A 19,610-nucleotide genomic window follows, 5' to 3' on the forward strand; every position below is an offset into this window, starting at 1 on the left:
CTTATTTTGGGTTGCCAGTGTTTAGCCCCAGTGTGCTAAGTTGGGCTAATTAGTTGGTAAATAGCACACCCAAGACGTATGGCTAGTGCATACCATGGAGGCTACTGCGTAGGCTACTTGGAGCCACCGGCAGTGCCATTGCACTATGAGAGGCTTTGTCTCATATTCTCATAGTCTTTGTTTCAAAGTCTTCAAAGTGCATTGGCACTGCCAGAGGCTCCATGTAGCCTACACAGTGGCCTCCATGGTATGCACTATCCATTTAAAGATAAAAATTTCATGATGTTCCGTATTGAACTGTATCACAATTAAATTGAAATAGCAAATAACGTAGTTCAACCTATTTAATACAAGTAAATAAGAAATCTGGTGTTACATTCCTATTTAATTATAAGCGTAAGCAGTACCGGTTTCAACCCCTATCTGGGTCATCATCAGCCGAATAAAATGCAAAAAACAATGCATAGGTAAATAAGAAATTAAAGAATGAGTCTTTAACAAAAACAGTTGAAGAAGCAATATAAGATAATGGGGATAGGCACTGTGTGATTTTAAATCGTAAAATCTAAAAGAAGTAGAAAGTCAGTCACTTAAGGCGCAATCTTCTGAATAGTAGCACAACACATGCAAAGTTCGGCACTGTGTCTCAAAATGTTTACGAGAAGCGGAGAACAGTTAAGTGAGCCAGCCTGCATATACTATCAGAAGCAAAGTCACAATACAATTTAGTAAATATGAAGTCCCAGAATTGTGTAGAACTCAAAGACGAGTCGCTTGATTGAATCAAATTGCTCGCTCCTTAAGATCAGTGCAACTTATTCAATGTCCGGCACTGTGCTTTCAAATGCCGACGGAACTCTGTGAATAGCTTAGTGATCCAGTCTGTAATTGTTTCAGTTGCGAAAATGTATATATACATATATATAAAAAATACAATTTAATATAATGGAAGTATGTAACTAGGATCTTGTAGATTCCTTAGAACAGTTGATGTCAAACTGCGCTGATCTGGGACTTCATATTTACTAAATTGTGTTGTGACTTTGCACCTGATAGAATATGCAGGCTGGCTCACTTAACTGTTCTCTGCTTACATGTTATAATTCTCATGTTTTGGTCCGTATTGAAATGTACAATGAAGTCAAATAAATATTAAAATTTATTTATTCCACCTATTCAATACATAAATAGAGATTATAATTAAGAAATTAAATCTTGAATAAAATTATAGGAACATGTTTCGCCCTTTAATTAAGGGCATCTTCAGCCTTAATCTCAATCTGAAAGGTAATTAATCAGGTACCTGATTGTATTAAAATTACATGTGAAAGTGAGGATGATGTTGGAATGTGCTTCAAATGGTGAGCAAATGGTTAACAAAAGTTGTGATATTCTTAAAATGAAGCCTTAATAAAGTCTTAAAAAACAAATAGTCATAAATTTATACACTTTCTTGAAAGTCCTTGTTTAAAAATTCTATAGTGGTAATTTTATAAGAACGTAAATTGTTACGTTAAACCCTGTAAAGTGGCGCCCTGTGGAGGTTGAGAGTGTTAGAATCATGATAAAAAGAAAAAAATGTAGTTGATAATTCCAAATGGAGTATTAAAACATATTAAAGCTAGTCAAGAGACGTTACCGTTGCTCACTTCAAGTTAAGTTTATAATAAAATTGTTACTTTGGAACAAGTAAAGCGGTGCCTTGTGATGGTTGAGGGTGTTAGATAAAATTATCGGGTTTTGAACAGTTCAAGCGTCAGGATAATGATGAAGAATGTAGTTAATAACTCTGAATGGAGTTTAAACACAATTTTAAAAAATTAGTAAAGAGACGTTTCTGCTGCATAGAACAAGTGGGGTTTATAATAATATAAAAATGGTTAGACTGCGAAGAGATAAAACATTTTGAGACACATTTTCGCAACCGAAACAATTACAGACTGGATCACTTAGCTATTCACCGAGTTCCGTCGGCATTTGAAAGCACAGTGCCGGACACTGAATAAGTTGCACTGATCTTCAGGAGCTAGCAATTTGATTCAATCAAGCGACTCGTCTTTGACTTCTACACAATTCTGGGACTTCATATTTAGTAAATTGTGTTGTGACTTTGCGCCTGATAGTATATGCAGGCTGGCTCACTTAACTGTTCTCCGCTTCTCGTAAACATTTTGAGACACAGTGCCAAACTTTGCGTGTGTTGTGCTACTATTCAGAAGATTGCGCCTTAAGTGACTGACTTTCTACTTCTTTTAGATTTTACAATTTAAAATCACGCAGTGCCTATCCCCATTATCTTACATTGCTTCGTCAACTATTTTTGTTAAAGACTCATTCTTTAATTTCTTATTTACCTATGCATTGTTTTTTGCATTTTATTCGGCTGATGATGACCCAGATCGGGGTCGAAACCGGTACTGCTTCTGCTTATAATTAAATAGGAATGTAACACTACATTTCTTATTTACTTGCATTGAATAGGTTGAACTACATTATTTGCCATTTCAATTTAAATGCACTAGCCATGCGTCTCGGTGGGTGTGCTATTTACCAACTGATGAGCCCAACTTAGCACACTGGGGCGAGACGCTGGCAACCAGGAATGAGTTAGCTGGAAAACTTATAATGTCCAATAACAGACCATTTATACTGGTAGAACAAGAAATACAATTTGATGTAAAGAGGGAAAATAATTGTGGCATTTGTCATCTGTTGTCATAAAATTTCTCAACAGGCAAATGCAATTGTACTGGAGTTGCTCGAATTACAAAACTACGTAACAGGCAGTTACTGTGCATTTTCCATAGCCAAAAAAGATTGCATTGACTACCTCAGAGCATAAAAGTGAAATGTGAATTGCATATGCTGAAAAGATTCAAAATGTGATATAATTTTTTGTTTCATTCACTTCTTGGAGCTAGTAAGAAGACTTTTGCCAGTAACAGATTTCAAAATAACCCACCTAGATAAATGAAATATTGAATTTCTAACAATTAAGTGTTCCAATTTTAATTAAGAGTATAGTTTCGAAACATTTAGTCTAGTGCCAATTTTGAACTATCAAACAGAGAAATAAATTTCAAAAGAATAAGTTTTAAAAACAGGATTTCTTCACTTACTTGTATTTACTCATTTTTAGATTTTTTAAATACTTAGAGAGAGCAATGTTTGGCAGGTACAAAAAATAAAAACAAATAAAATGACTAATTTTAATAGCTAACGAATTATGCTAATTTATCCAACACACTGCATTTTTAGGGAAATGAGCTTTGCACTCTCAGCAGAGAACTATGCATTTTCAGCCAGCACTGGAGAAAGAGTTCAACTGTGAGTTCACCTTACAAGAATTAATCTGGATAATGAATAACTCACCTCATCAGATGAACGTGTAGCTTTGCCTACAGAAAAAAAAAAAAAGAAATATATAAACAACAGTCTATTTAGTAATGTTTCCATCCTCAAACAATACAATCTTATATTCACAACACACATAATAATATCCATTCTAACCATTTAAAGTAGAGGAGATTATGTACACACCAGGAGGTACATTTCTCCATAATGTTACCTTTAAAGAACTAGTCTTAATATACTGTATTACAGTAAAATAAGGTAGTGAATGTACAATAAAAGGAAGATAACAACATAGAGTAACAGAAAAAAGCCACCCCCATTTCAAAGGGCTGCAAACTAATACAGCAATCAAACTCATTTTTCAATTTCAGAAAATTCTACTGGTTTCCTTCACCAAAAATTAATAGACAGGTGATAATAGACATGATACTTTCTAACCATTATTCTAAATTGTTTTTGGCAATAAGTTAATTGTTCTCACTTTCGCGCCAGTTCCCTATAGCTTGCAAGATATCCTGAATCCACTCAGTATTACTGTCACCAAATTATGTACACTGGAGTTTTGAGGTTGTTTATGAAATAACTAATATGCATATAGAAAATCCAGTAACTCCATTTTCTTAATTTCATTTCACATTAGGTCATGTAGGTTTGGAATTATTAATTTATATTTTAATATATTTTATCACAGGTGGAATACAAAAAAATGTTTATTTTTCTTTTGTCAACCATGCATCAAATTTAAGAAATTGTTCCTCAAAACCCCGTAATGTGATCAAATCCAAATTTTAACACAATATACAGGGTAAAGCGTAATTCGCGCACTCGGGCGTCGCAGCGCGACTCCTCACATGCCAGCAATAAAAAAATGTCTCTTACAAAATTTCATCTTGCGAGTATATCCGGCAGAAAAACGACGTTGAAGATTAGCAATCTGGCAACACTGTAACCATATGTAGGTTAACTACCTCTGTCAGCAGTAGTTAGTCGTATTGTACAGTTGGTGCAATGGATAGAGTTTTGGGTTAGCATGCGAAGGTCGAGTGGTCGATCCTGGTTGAGGCGTATGTTTTTTATTTCGTAAATGTAGTCCAGGTGGCATCTTAATCGTCAACAGCGATTGCAGCGGGTCCTCTAGAAACCATTTGCACTTACATACTACGATCCTAGAAATGGACGAACAATTGTTTTCATTGGTCAGCTTTGAAAGGCGCCCTTTCCACGTCGTGGGCGTGAATTTATTCGCACCACTTCATCTACTAGATGTAAAACCTGTTTTCTTTGTACCCTCCTCCAATGGTCCCATAGATTAGTCATCATCATCATCATCTGTTTACCCTCCAGGGTCGGCTTTTCCTTCGGACACAGCGAGGGATCCCACCTCTACCGCCTCAAGGGCAGTGTCCTGGAGCTTCAGACTCTTGGTCGGGGATACAACTGGGCAGAATGACCAGTATCTCGCCCAGGCGGCCTCACCTGCTATGCTGAACAGGGGCCTTGTGGAGGGATGGGAAGATTAGAAGAGATAGGCAAGGAAGAGGGAAGGAAGCGGCCGTGGCCTTATGTTAGGTACCATCCCGGCATTTGCCTGGAGGAGAAGTGGGAAACCACGGAAAACCACTTCGAGGATGGCTGAGGTGGGAATCGAACCCGCCTCTACTCAGTTGACCTCCCGAGGCTGAGTGGACCCCGTTCCAGCCCTCGTACCACTTTTCAAATTTCGTGGCAGAGCTGGGAATCGAACCCGGGCCTCCGGGGATGGCAGCGAATTACGCTAACCACTATACCACAAAGGATTATTATTATTATTATTATGTTGTAAATGTAGGATACATGTGACCTGAGAAACGATGACTTACTGTATTACAGTAGGTAATGTCAGATGGAAATTATCAAATAAAAAATGCGCCTCAACCCAGGATCGAACCATCGACCTCCTGCATGCCAACCAAAAACTCTACCCACTGCACCAACTGTACAGCACGACGACGACGTGCTGACAGTGGTAGTAACCCTACATATGGTTACAGCGTTGCCAGATTGCTACTCTTTAACGCCCGTTTTCTACCGGATATACTCGCAAGACGAAATTTTGTAAGAGACATTTTTTTATTGCTGGCATGTGAGGAGTCGCGCTGCGATGCCCGAGTGCGCGAATTACGCTTCACCCTGTATATTGGAACGTTTTATGCATTGCATATAAATGTCAGGATTTTATGTTTCCAAAAAGAAACACAGTAATCAATTTTGTAAGATAACCTTTTCTCAGCTCAAAATGGTTGGAAAATTGTGTGCTTGGTCACTGTGCGATCTTTATATTATATACAATGGTTATGCTGTATGATTGTGAAATATGTAAATGAATTCACATTTTTATATCAATTTGTATTTGTATTAGGTAGAACAATGTGGATCAATAGCTGTCTGGCCAACGGAAAGCCGTGCAATGTTGAAGTGATAGAACGGGACACCTCACCATGCCATGACTTGCTCGGAGTTGAAACTACTGATTACGACTTGCATGTAAAATCTGCATCACTGTTTGCTTAAAACATTCCTCAGGTATTTAATAAATACCTGTGATTAGCATCATTAACTCAAACAGTATTAAGATGTCATGAAAAACATTTCCCATCAGCATTTCTCACGAGGGCTTTGAACCTCGAACAGCCTTTATTTATATTTTATTTTTGAACTTTTTAAAAGTTATGGTTCATGGTGTGGATTACTGTAGTCATGTCCTGATTCGTGATCCATGAGCAATGGCTGAGTGGCCTATTAAGTGGTTCTGAGAGTTGGGATACCAGTTGCTATGAAATAGGAGTGGGCAACTTGGACATATTTTGAGTCACAGCTCTCCTTGCACTCAGGCATCTAGGACTATACAATCCAACAAAGATCCCTAACCCGTTAGAAGAGAGATCCTCATGTGTAAGTAGGGTAGCTCAGAACATTTTAAGCAAACCTCAGACCTATGGGAGTAATGGAATTTCACTTCCATTTGGCAGGTGAGGGAGCCCTTGGAAACAACTTGATAAATGAAATGGAATTTGATGGGGACCTATCAATATTAATGTGGGCTATGAAAGAAAGAAGGTAATATTGGCTGAGTCACCAAGGAGGCTGGATGTGTTACGAGTTATTGACATTTGGGTACGAGGAGATAACAAGGAAGAGAGAGAGATAACAGTGTTCTTAATATGTGTCAAGGAGGGAAGGGCAGAGTGTGGGGATAGACTGTTCATCAGGAATGCTACTGCATGCAACATAGTTTTGTCAGGCATGTAAATGAGCAAATTGTGTGGGTAGATTTAGCACTTGGAAGAATTAAGATGAGAACTGTCTCAGTATATTCACTATGCAAGGGTACAGTTGAGAATGATGTCAACAAGTTTTACAAAAGCACTGGGGGACATCATAGTCAATGTCAACAGCTAGGATAGGATAGTGCTAACAGATGATTTCAATGGGAAAGTTGCAAATAAAACTGAAGGATAAGAGAAGATGATGGGTAAATGTGGGAAAGATATAGAATCTAATAGGAATGGGACGTGTTTACTGGACTTCTGCACTAGTATGGGATTAGCACTTCTGAACAAATTCTTCAAGCATAAGGCTATTCACTGCAATACATGGGAAGGGACACCACATCCATATTAGACTATATCATAGCTGACTTTGAATTCAAGAAATCTGTAGGGAATGTGCAAACATTCCAGGGATCTGTAGTGAACCAAGTATATATCTAGGCCTAAGATCGTTAAAGTGAAATCTGTTTGCAGAGGAATAAAGGAAGAAAATCTCCAGGATGAGGAAATTAGAAGTACATGGATATGATTATGTGAAAACCTCCAAAGAACAGACAGTAAGCAGGTTCAGAATATACTGCAGAATACAAATGGGAGGCGTACAGGGATGCTGTAGGGGAAAAAGCACAGGAATACCTAGGAACAACCGTATATAAATATGGAAAAAAAAGAGAACATCTTGGTGTAATGATGATGTCAGGGCAGCTTGTAAACTTAAAAGGAAGGTGTATCAGAAATGGCTGCCATGCAGACAGAAAATTGTACTTGAATACAACATACCGAGCTGAATCAGAAAAGAAATCATTAAGCTTGTTGTCTAAAGGGGTCCAAAATCCAGGTCATCAGCCCCTCATACCAGTACATATCACTAGTAAAGTAGAACTATGGTACTTGTTATGTTGCGGTACTAATCAAAAGTAGGGCAGATGAGCTGTATTCCATACATTATGGTACTATTCACAGATAATTTAATACACACATATAACACAGACCTATGGTGTTTCTCACATTGCGGCGCCACTTATAAGCAACGCAAACCTATGGTGTTCCTTACATACGTGTACTAATCACAGGGACTCGCACTATCCCATGATGTTCCTCACATAGTGGGTACTAATCATAGGCAATGCAGACCCACGGTGTCATAGTACTAATCGCAGGCAACACCCAGACCTGTGGTGTTTCTCACATAATGGTACTAATTACAGGCAACGTAAGCCTGTGGTGTTCCGCATGTAGTGGTATTAATCACGGGTACTGTAAAACCAATCCTGATTCACACACTGTCGCTACTAATCACAAACCCATTGTGTACCTAACATACTGGTACTACTCGCAAGTAAAGGCGACCAATGGTGTTCCCCACGTGATGGTACTAATTACAAGTAGTCTCATGGTTCTCATTCGATCATCCCTCGGTTGCCCCCTTTAGTCGCCTCTTACGACGGGCAGGGGATACCGTGGGTGTATTCTTCGTCTGTGTCCCCCAGCCACAGGGAGATGTGTGTTTGGTCCGCGAGAGCTATTTTATTTTGCTCAAATCCGCCTGGAAGCCAGTTAGGAAACCCCTATCCACCACCTGGGATGCGCCACATGGGAGTATAATCTCTCCCCATGTTACGCCAGTGTAGTAGGTTCGTGGGAGAAGAAATCACAAGAAGATTTTAGCAGTGGAGAATCCTTTCTAGACAGCAATGAAGAATCTTAACACGTTCAGTACCTGCTTCTGAGCGGGACACTTAAATGCCTGGACCAGCCATTTTCATGCCCGGCCCTCTTGACGTGCATCACTTAATAAAATTTACAATTACTCCTAAATTATGAATGTTAGAAAAATGATACTTCGTGCTTACCTCTAGTAAATATTTAGGGTATGATATCTGGTATCACAGGTTTCAAAATACATCTAATTTTATACAGCCTATCTGTATTTTCGGCATAATGATTACTGTCACTGAAGTGAAGAAATGAAAGGATATGAAGGAAGCGTATTCGGAACATTGTTTTAGAAAATATCGGAGTATGAAAAACAGGGTCTTCGGTCCAGTATATTTTTATATCAGGAGTTTGGACTAATCGGTTTCCACGATTGCATGATCGAATTCTTTGTGAAAGGCCGGGGCGCCCGACTCGCGTATAGATTGGTCTGCTCACACACATACTGATAAAATTCGTCATTCATGAAAATATTCACGTAACTCAAAATATCCTGCTTATTTTCTATTTGAACATTTATAACTGAATTCTCTGTAAATGGTGGAACAGGTGGACAATAACTAGGATTATATGTATCAGGCACTTCACCTTCCTCTATAGGCCTATCGGATTCGGGAATCGGAATTTCCTCGTCACTCTCACTTTCACTATCTGAGTTTATTTGAGGAATAAGTTCATCACCAGAATAATCATTGTGAACAATATCTAATAATTTATCTTCCGTAAGAAACTTTGTTTTGTAAGCCATTATACTACACTCGGTAAGAACGACACGCACTGCATTGGAATCTCAAGTACCGACTTGACGCGCGAGGAAGTGCTGAGATATTCCCGCTAAAACAGCAAAGATAACATGAGCCCACTCAACACCAGGGTTATCTCAAAAAGGTAAACCAACTTCCTGCTACAACCAGTAACGCTGACAAGGTGTAAGACTGCATAGATGACGAATATAAACAGCATTGCTTCGCGCGGAACATTAAAAGTCTTACGCCGTCCGCGGCCCACAGCATAGGAGCAAGCTTAAACGTCTTACGCCGTCCATGGTCCGCAATGAGTTAAAAAAGGAAATGAATGGTGTTTCGGGTAAATCAGGTGAATTCACAGTAGATCCCAGGGGATAACTGGTCAGGTGGAAGGAATATTTTGATGATGATGATGATGATGCTTGTTGTTTACAGGGGCCTAACATCTAGGTCGTCAGCCCCTAATGGTACGAAATGAGACAAAATATTATGACAGTTCAAAAATCCATAATCCTCCACTGATCCGATTCGAAAACGTGAGGACGAAGAATGAATGGATGAATATGAAGTTAAAACAATCAGTGCATCCAACCCACAATGCCCAACATTCCCAGAAACCAGCGTTAAATAATAGTATTACTAACCAAGGGACTGCTTCTAAAGCACAAAACTGAATCGATACTGCCTGTAGTCGAAACGGGTCCAAATCCAGGTCATCGGCCCCTCATAATGGTACTTATCGCCAGGAAAATAGAACCATGCTATTTGTCATGTTGCGGTACTAATCAAAAGTAGCATAGACTCACGGTGTTCCACACATTATGGTACTACTCACAGGTAATGAAATTCGCACATGTAACACAGACCTATGGTGTTTTGCACACTGCAGCGCTATTTACAGGCAACGCAAACCTATGGCATTCCTCACATAAGTGGACTAACCACAGGGACCCGCACTATCCCATGGTCTTACTCACATAGTGGGTACTAGCATAGGTAAGGCAGAACCATGGTGTTGCTCATCCCATGGTGTTACTCATATAGGGGTACAAATCACAGGTACTGTAAAATGCATCCTGAACCACACACTATCGCTACTAATCACAAACCCATTTTGTACCTAACATAGTGGTACTATGCACAAGTAACATCGACGCATGGTGTTCCCTGCATGATGGTACTAATTACAAGTAATCTCATGGTTCTAATTTCATCATCTCTTGGTCGCCCCTTTTAGTCCCCTCTCACGACAGGCAGGGGATACTGTGGGTGAATTCTTCATATGCGTCCCCCACCCACAGGGGGTAAAGGAATATTTTTAAAATCTTCTCAATGTAAAATTAAACCTATCTGTTGATGGCAAGAACAACCAACTTCATCGTGAGAAGGATACTGATGATAGTGAAATTACACTTCAGGAAGGTGAAAGAATGATTAAAAAAAACTCTGTCATAAAGCAGCAGGAATAGATGAAATCAAAACTTGAAATAGTGAAATATAGTGGGAAGGAAGGGATGAAATTGCTTCATAGAGTAATAAGATTAGCATGGAATATTAGAAAGGTACCTTCTGATTGGACAAAAGCAGTAATTGCACCTATCTCCAAGTAAGGGAGCAGGAAGGATTGCAACAACTATTGAGGCATTTCATTGGTTGGTACACAAGGCAAGGTGTTCACTGGCATAATGGAAGGGAGGGTGCGATCAGTAGTTTAAAATAAGTTGGATGAAAACGCATGTGGTCTCAGACTGTAGAGGGGCTGTCAGGATCAGATTTTCAGTTTCTGCCAAGTAATTGAAAAATGCTATAAGAGGAATAGACAGTTAGGTTTATATTTCGTGGATCTAGAGAAGGCATATGACACGAGTACCAAGGGAGATGATGTTAGTTGTACTGGACGACTATAGGATTATGGGAAGATTATTAAAAGAAATCAAAGGCATTTATGTTGACAAGTGAGCTGCAGTGAGATTTTGATGGCAGAATGAGTTCTTGGTTCAATGTACTTACAGGAGTCAGATAAGGCTGTAATCTTTCACCTCTGTTGTTCATAGTTTACATGGATCATCTACTGAAAGACAGAGTGGCTGGGAGAGATTCAGTTAGGTGAAAATGTAGTAAACAGTTTGGCCTATGCTGAAGACTTGGGTCTTATTGGCAGACTGTGTTGAAAGCCTGCAATCTAAGCTTGGAGCATGAAAATAGGTGCAACGAGTTCATGAAAATGAGCCTTTCCAAGGCTGAAGTGATCTTGGCAGGAAAGAAACCTAAGAGAACTGAATGTTAGGTTGGGAATATAAAAACGGAACAGGTAAATCGTTTCAAGTACATATTTAGGATGTGGATTTTCCTGGCATGGCAGTATAGTAAGTGAGAATGAATCAAGATGCCCAAACGTTAATGCAGTGAGTTGGCAGTTACAATCAACAGTATTCTGCAAGAAAGAAGTCAACAACTGTAAGAAACTATCTTTACACCAGTTTGTTTTCAGGTGAACTTTGCTGTATGGGAGTGATAGCTGCATGGGCTCAGAATACAGTCTACCATATATATATTTTTTATCTTTTACAATTTGTTTTACGTTGCACTGACATAGATAAGTCTTTTGGTGACAATGGGATAGGAAAGGGCTAAGAGCGGGAAGGAAGTGATCATGGCCTTAATTAAGGTACAGCATTTGTCTGGTGTGAAAATAGGAAACTATGGACAACCATCTTCAAGGGTACCAACAGTGGCGTTCGAACCCGCTATCTCCTGAATACAAGTTGACAGTTACGTGACCCAAACCGTGCAGCTACTCACTCATTACAGGATATCTTACTCATAAGTTAGAAGTAACAGACTTGAAAGTAGCAAGAATGATCGCTGGTACAAACAGGGTTGTTTGGTATTTCTGTAGACTGAGGATTGCTGGAAGAGTGTACTCAGAATGAGGTTGTTAGGAATGAACTCTATTGATGAAGCTTTACGCATAAACCAGCTTTGGTGAGGTCATGTGCGGTGAATGGAGGAGAATAGGTTACCTAGGAGAATAATGGACTTGGTCCAAAGGGTAAGAGAAGTAGGACAACACCAAGACTGTGCTGATTAGACTCGGTTTCTAACTATTTGAAGATAAAAGGTATGGAACTAAACAAGCCACTGAGCTACTTACCAATAGTGAATTGTGGAGACATTTAATAAATTTACAGAGCCTTGCAGACTGAAAGGCATAACAGTCTACAATGAAAATGTAGGTACTGTTAGTGCTAGCCCTGTGGTTGCCCCTTTCGATAATTCTTGGAAGGCACTAGTGAGTCAGCCAACTGGGGACCTCGCGGCCAGTCTGGAGGGATGGCAGGCACTTCCGTCTATTGTCTCATTGGCTGGCTTACCTGTAAATTTCTTGGAGATTCAACGCGAATATTCCGCCTCTAGCCAGCTCGCGAATGTTCTCATTCACATCACCCGAGCTATAAAAAAGGGAGGTTAGCCGCGGACGGTTGGTCAGTATTGGGCTCCGTGGTGGAGTCAGTGTTGGTGCTGGACTAGAGTCAGCGCTGGACTCCGTGGAGGAGGCAGTGTGAGACTCGGTGTGCTGGAGTTCAGCGACTGGGCTGAGGGCGACAGAGGTGATGACTGTCGCCAGTGTCCCACCGAGGTCTAAACGAGGAGCTGTTGTGTGTGTGTCGGAGTGTCAAGCAAATAGCTGGACTGCAGACGACGTGCGGAACGGAAGACTGTACTGTGTGTTCATGTATTTCTGTAGACTGAAGATTACTGTGAGATGTCTGTGTGAATTACTGGACTGTCTGTAGAGTTGAAACAACATCGTGTGTTGAGTGGCCCATAGCTCTGTGTTCAGATCCAGCGGTCTACACAAAGCTGCTGTATGAGGTGACTAGACTCGGAGAAGTAAAAGTAAGGATTATAGCTGTCCCCAGGTTATTACAACCAGCCAGGACACTCGGGTGTGTGTACAAAAGAGAGACTTGTAAACAGATAGCAATTAGTAAGTGTGGCCATTCATGGTTGATTAGAATTGTGTGTGTGTACATTTATTGGGACATCCTGAAATAAATTAAGAGTAATAAAAAAGGCAGAGTTTTATTCGTATCAGTATGTATGAATGGTTTTAAAGTTTTTTATTTCATAAACCTAACTATTTACAATATATTATATTGGTTTGAGTCAGCAGAATCTCTTCAAGAAGGTGGGTTTATTCTAACAATTTTTTTTTAATTTCTATGGAATGTTTTATATATTTTATCCAGAGCTCAGGCATTACAAAATGTAGGGTTTCTTGGCAAAGGTCTTGTCTCATTTATGCTTTTCCCCTTTTCTTCACTTCTCTTCAGTGTTTGCTTGGTTTATTTTTGCAGGGCGATCCTGATGACAGTCATTTCTTTGCAGGAGAGGAACACTCTTCAGAGTTTTCCTTACAGTCATTTTCTTTAGTATTCTTCGCCGCTTGATATTTCAAGGCAATCAGCTGTTTGCTGATGAATGGGAAACTGTTTTTCACATAGCTCCTTGCCCTCTAAATGAAAGAAGGAAAAAAAAAAAAAAAAAAAAAAAAAGAGAAAAAAAACCCGTACTCAGAATCATATGAAGCTCAAATTCAGTAAACGGGGATCTTGGTGGCATCTTGTAGGAATCTGCACTCACCAACACACTGAACAAAACTGAACCATCAGTCTCGATGCTATATTCCTCCTGTCCCACCCCTCCTCAAAGCCTCACAGCAGGACATCCTCCCACCCTACCTACATATGGCACCGTGCCAACTGGCCTGCAATGTGTCGTGCCCTGGAATGCCTTCTCTGGAGCCTTCTCGAAATAGCTGATATTGAATCGGCTCTTGACCTGATGTACAACTGGCTGCAAGCTGCAATTAAAGACTTTATACCTGCACAATGGGCTACTACCAGCACGTATCAACACTGGATATCACAAGGGACCAGACTGATACTATTTAATAAGAATAGAGCTTGACACCTTTGGAAAGACTAAAGACTTCCCAAACCCACACACTCACAATAACTTCATTAAAATCCTACACCAGACGAGGTTTATGGTCAGAAGAGACTACAAAACACACGTAGACACTGTCACTGAAAACATCCGCAGCAATCCCAAGCGCTACTGGAATCTCATCAACACACGGAGAAGGACGGAGCGGATTCCTGTCAGCGTGAACCACAACGATGCAACAGCAGACGGTGCCCATCGCAATGAATTGTTCAACAGGTATTTCTTCTCCTTCTCCCCTCTCTTACAAAACCAACCGCTCCCTCCCGTAAGTACAGTTTCAAACAGAACCCTATCAAGCATAACTACCACACCAAGTGAAGTTCACAACCTTCTTCAAACTCTTCATACCAACAAAGCTACCAGTCCCGACACTACAGGTCCTCTTTTCCTAAAAAATACATCAGGCGACAGGTAGCTTATCTGAGTTTTCTGCACGGGATCTTAAATGGGCATTACTGTTCGGAACATCTTGTCTCACTCTTCTCTCTCCGTGTTCCTTCCCGCTCCACCAGAACCAAAGACCTTCTCCACATTCCCCACACTCAGCACTCAATACTTCAACGATCTTTCCTAATCTGCCTCCCAACTCTCTTTAACAATATTAATAGGAGACAAGAGCTTGATATAGCATCAAATAAAAGTGTATTCGAGAGGTGTGTAAATAGTATCTTAAAGATAAATTGATATAGCATCAAATAAAAGCATATTCGAGAGGGGTGTAAACACTCTCTTAAAGATAAGTTGATGTGAAGGGATCATACCGCCATCTTGACCCACGACTTGGCTATGAACATGGACATTCTCGATTTGGACAGCTGTTATTTTTTTTTTTGCTATTTGTTTTACGTCGCACCGACACAGACATGTCTTATGGCGACCATGGGATAGGAAAGGTCTAGGAAGTGGAAGGAATCAGCCGTGGCCTTAATTAAGGTACAGCCCCGGCATTTGCCTGGTGTGAAAATGGGAAACCACGGAAAACCATCTTCAGGACTGCCGACAGTGGGGTTCGAACCCACTATCTCCCGATTACTGGATACTGGCCGCACTTAAACGACTTCAGCTATCGAGCTCGGTGACAGCTGTTATTAGTAGGCTGTGTACCTGATCTTGTTATATTTTGTTATGTTTGTTGTATTTTATTATGAAAGTTTACACTTGTTAATTAGTATGTTGACAGTGCAAGTGAAATTTGTTCAGTGTAGCTGTATCTTGTAGGGGCTGCCTGGCCGAGGCAGTAAAGGCGTGCTTGGTTTGCCCGGAAGGACATGGGTTCGAATCCCCGCCAGGAAGTCATAAAATTTAAGAAACGAGATTTCCACTTCCGGAGGTGCATATGGCCCTGAGGTTCACTCAGCCTTCACCAAAAATGAGTACCAGGTTAATTCCTGGGGGCAAAGGCGGCCGGGCGTAGAGCTAACCATTCTACCCCATCACGTGCTGAAGTTAACAATGGTGGAAGCCTTTACCTTCCACTCATCCAAGGGCCTTCATGGCCTGCACGGAGGTGACTTTCCTTTGCTTTAGCTGTATCTTGTGTTTCATAAATAAATAAATAAATAAATAAATAAATAAATAAATAAATAAATAAATAAATAAATAAATAAATAGATGCACAACAAAGGGGATCTATTGGCTCATTGAAGGAAAAGCCAGGGTGAAAATGCAAGAAATAATGGGGTAGTTAGCAGCCGAGAGGTCATGCTGGCATGTAAACACTAGGAGTTCCTCGTGTCCTGAGCAACCCCAGCAACGTCTCATGGCTTTCCCTATACCAGCCAGCCACTTATCCATGTCATTCTATCGAACACAAAGTGATAAAAGAAAAGTGAATTAATTTACGTATTTTACAGTCATATATCATAACCATTGCTTATATAAATATTACAAGACGATGAAGAACACAACTTTCCAACCATCCCAAACCAAGAAAATGTTACCTTACAAAATTGATAACAGTCTCTTTTCTTGGAAACATAAAATTCTAAAATGTGCTGAACTGTATATTGTGTTAAAATCTGGATCCGATGAGGTACCAAGTTTTTGAAAAATATTATTTTTTATTGACTCATGAATGAAACACGTTTTGAAAGGGCACTTTTTTGCAATCCACCTGCGATAAAAGATATTAAAAGACAAATTAATAATTCCAAACCTACATGACCTAATTAAATCAGAAAATGGAGTTATTGGATTTTTTGTAGGCCTATTGTTTATTTTATAAACAACCTCCAAAACTCGAGTGCACATAATATTTTGGTCATCATTCAGACTTCAGGCCATGTATAATGGCTGAGTGGTCATATAAGTGGTCTTAGCAGTCAGGATTCCAGTTACTATGGTATATATTAGACATATGACAAGTTACGGCCTTCTTTATATTCAAGCAACTAAGACTAATCTACTTTCCACTCAACTCCCGACCAGTTGTAGATAACTAATGCTAACTGGGTTTCAGAGTGAGTTCATGAAGCCACTTCAAACCTGTTATATACAATCACAAAAGGTAGTTAATTCTTATCAGAAGTCCTTTATACATCATACTAACTGAATGCCCATTCTTTGCACAGGATAATGCATTATCTCTTATTTTTAATCACAAAATATCAAAATAAAACATCTTTATATTGCTTAATTAGTTTGTAAGAAACATTTGTGCTGAATTTCAACACTCTAGCTTTGTAGGAAGTGTGTAATTTAGTAATATTGTGTTTTGGGTAGTTGCCCCAATTTCACCCCATTTATCACAAATCATAAGAAAAAACATCTTCACTTTTCCTGATTAGCTTACAAATTTCAGCCAACTTGGGAAGTGTGAGAATTAATGATTTTATAATTAGTGTAGCATACCTCTGTTTTCCCCCTTCAATCACAAAACATCAGAATGAAACTTTTTATGAAAGACATCTGTGCCAAATTGCAGCTCACTAACTTCATGAGAAGAGTGAGAATTAAATATATCATAATGAGGTGAGTTAACTCCTCAATCATAAAATACCAGAAATAACATATCAATATCTTCCTTAACTAGCTTAAAGAAATACTTGTGACAAATTTCAGTCCTCTATCTTTGTTGAGAGTGATTTAGTGATAATGTGTCTAAAGGCAAGTAAACACTCCAATTTCATCCAGTTTCTCACAAAACATCAGAATAAATTCCATTTACTTTCCTTAATTAGCGTATAAGAACACTTATGCCAAATTTCAGCCCTCTAGCTTCATGACAAGCGAGTGATTTAACGATATTGTGTTCAGGTTAATACCCCAATTTTACCCCCTTTGTCAGAAAATACCGGAATAAAAAATCTTTACTTTCATTAATTATAAGGAATGCCTTTGCTGGTGAGATTTCGTGTTTACATAGCACTACACCTCCTGGTGTGGGCTAGAACAAATTTGTTACTTTCAGTGACCTGTCTCAGTCTCACCCTTGACTTTGACAATATGAAGGTAACTGAGGTAAGAGTGATGATAGAAATGCCATTCATTATGCAGCCAGTCCCTGCTATGAACGGTGTGAAAATGTTGCTCATAGGGTTGGTTGGTGCATGCATTTCTTTTTTTTTTTTTTGCTATTGACTTTACGTCGCACCGACACAGATTGGTCTTACAGCGACGATGGGACAGGAAAGGACTAGGAGTGGGAAGGAAGCGGACGTGGCCTTAATTAAGGTACAGCCCCAGCATTTGCCAGGTTTGAAAACAGGAAACCAAGAAAAACCATCTTCAGGGCTGCCAACAGTGGGGTTCGAACCCACAATCTCCGAATACTGGATACTGGCCGCACTTAAGCGACTGCAGCTATCGAGCTTGGTTGCATGCATTTCAGTGGGCTTAGCAGACTGATATCTAACAGCAACTTTTGGTTCAGTGAGGAAAGCAAGAGGAAACTACCTCACTACTTATTTCCCTAGGATGCCTTTTTAGTGATGCACAGGCCGTCTATGACAGGTAATGGCGGAGCTGTTGATGATCAAACCAGCCTTCGGGCTGAATACTCAACGTACAAAATAAAATTATAAGGAAAACATGCCAAATTATATCAGTCTAGCACAATTTACTGACATTGTGTTTAGGGTGGTTATCCTAATTTCACCCCCTTTATCACAAAACATAGGAATAAAACACTAATTAGCTTATAAGAAACACTGCTGCCATATTTAAATCCTCTACCTTTGTGGGAAGTGTGCGATTTAGTAATATTGTGTTTAGGATAATTACCCAAATTTCACCCCATTTATCACAAAACATTGGAATAAAACATTTATACCTCATAAGATCTGGGTACGAGTTGGTGATGGACCCTTTTGGATATGGAACAAGAAATGTAAAGGGCGAACATATTCTAAATTTGTGTGTAAGAAACAATCTTTTAATAAAACATACATTCTTCAAAAAACAGGATAGTCATAAGATTAGCATATATGAATGGGATGGAAAATCAAAGACAGTTATTGAAAATGTGATTATTGATAAATTAACTGGAGAAAAGGTGAAGGATACGAAATTTATCCCAAGTGAAATTTGGATAGCGACCACAGACTTCTAGTAGTGGATCTAAATTGCATAATTGAAGCTACACCTGCAGTAAAGAGATTGCGAAAGATTAACCCCTCAGCAACAGGGAACATTTGAGTGCCACTTTACCAAGCGGACAGGGGTGATTCAGATGTGAGCCCTAAGCGAACACAGCGATCTCTCTAAAAATTCACTGTTACAACAGTTTAGCTCAGATTATTTTCAAATGTTTACAGTAGAGACTCAAAAAAGCATAGTTTACATTCATTAACTTTATATTTACATTGTACAGTGTAGTAATGGAGAAGAGACCTTTCACATTTTGTACGTAATGAAATTGAGGTTCTTGTATTTGCCTCGGTTGATTCACAATAAAATGAAAACTAGGGTGATCGTTGCCACGGGAACTTTGAGCAGAAGAACCGGGAACAGTATTTCAAAGATTCATTTAGCACAACTCTCAGTTTAATGGGACAATTAGATCATGAGAAAGAAGCATATACTTTGGCGTGTTTTGTTGTCCATTACTTGGCCGCATGAACCATGGCCTCCCATTCCTTATGTTATGCATTCACTCTCGCTTTCCTCAGTTCAGTCTGGCGTAGTGCTGCTATAGTCTGATTTATTAAAATTACTTCTGTTTCATTCAAACTGCACCATGCCATCCTTCTGCACCATGCAATATTTTACTTCAAAGAGGCAAGTAATTACAAGTCCTAAGAGATTTCAAGGTGTTGAAAGAATTACAGGAATTCTCACCAGATGATGTCCACATCCATATTAGTGAAGAGGTGGCAATTTATATTATCAATCTACATAAGGAAACATCTTGTAATGAAATATACATCCACTACAATGCAGCAGAAATTTAAGTCTACATGCTTGCAAGCGGTAAGAGGTCAGACTATTTCAAACACATTATTAGAAAGGAAAGAAGAAACACTGATTTGGGCTG

At 39.4% G+C, this 19,610-nt stretch overlaps 1 protein-coding gene across 3 annotated transcripts in view; it reads right to left on the reverse strand.

The window, feature by feature from the left end:
• Nucleotides 1–19,610, reverse strand: part of LOC136876396 (uncharacterized) — a 291,352-nt gene that overhangs the window by 18,727 nt on the left and 253,015 nt on the right. For all 3 annotated transcript variants that reach the window (XM_067150337.2, XM_067150335.2, XM_067150336.2), the window contains exon 14: nt 3,373–3,398. In XM_067150337.2, the coding sequence (XP_067006438.2) occupies nt 3,373–3,398 (26 nt within the window). The remainder of the gene's footprint in view (nt 1–3,372; nt 3,399–19,610) is intronic.

This window comes from Anabrus simplex, chromosome 6 (genome assembly GCF_040414725.1).
Source record: "Anabrus simplex isolate iqAnaSimp1 chromosome 6, ASM4041472v1, whole genome shotgun sequence".
Lineage (NCBI taxonomy): Eukaryota > Metazoa > Arthropoda > Insecta > Orthoptera > Tettigoniidae > Anabrus > Anabrus simplex.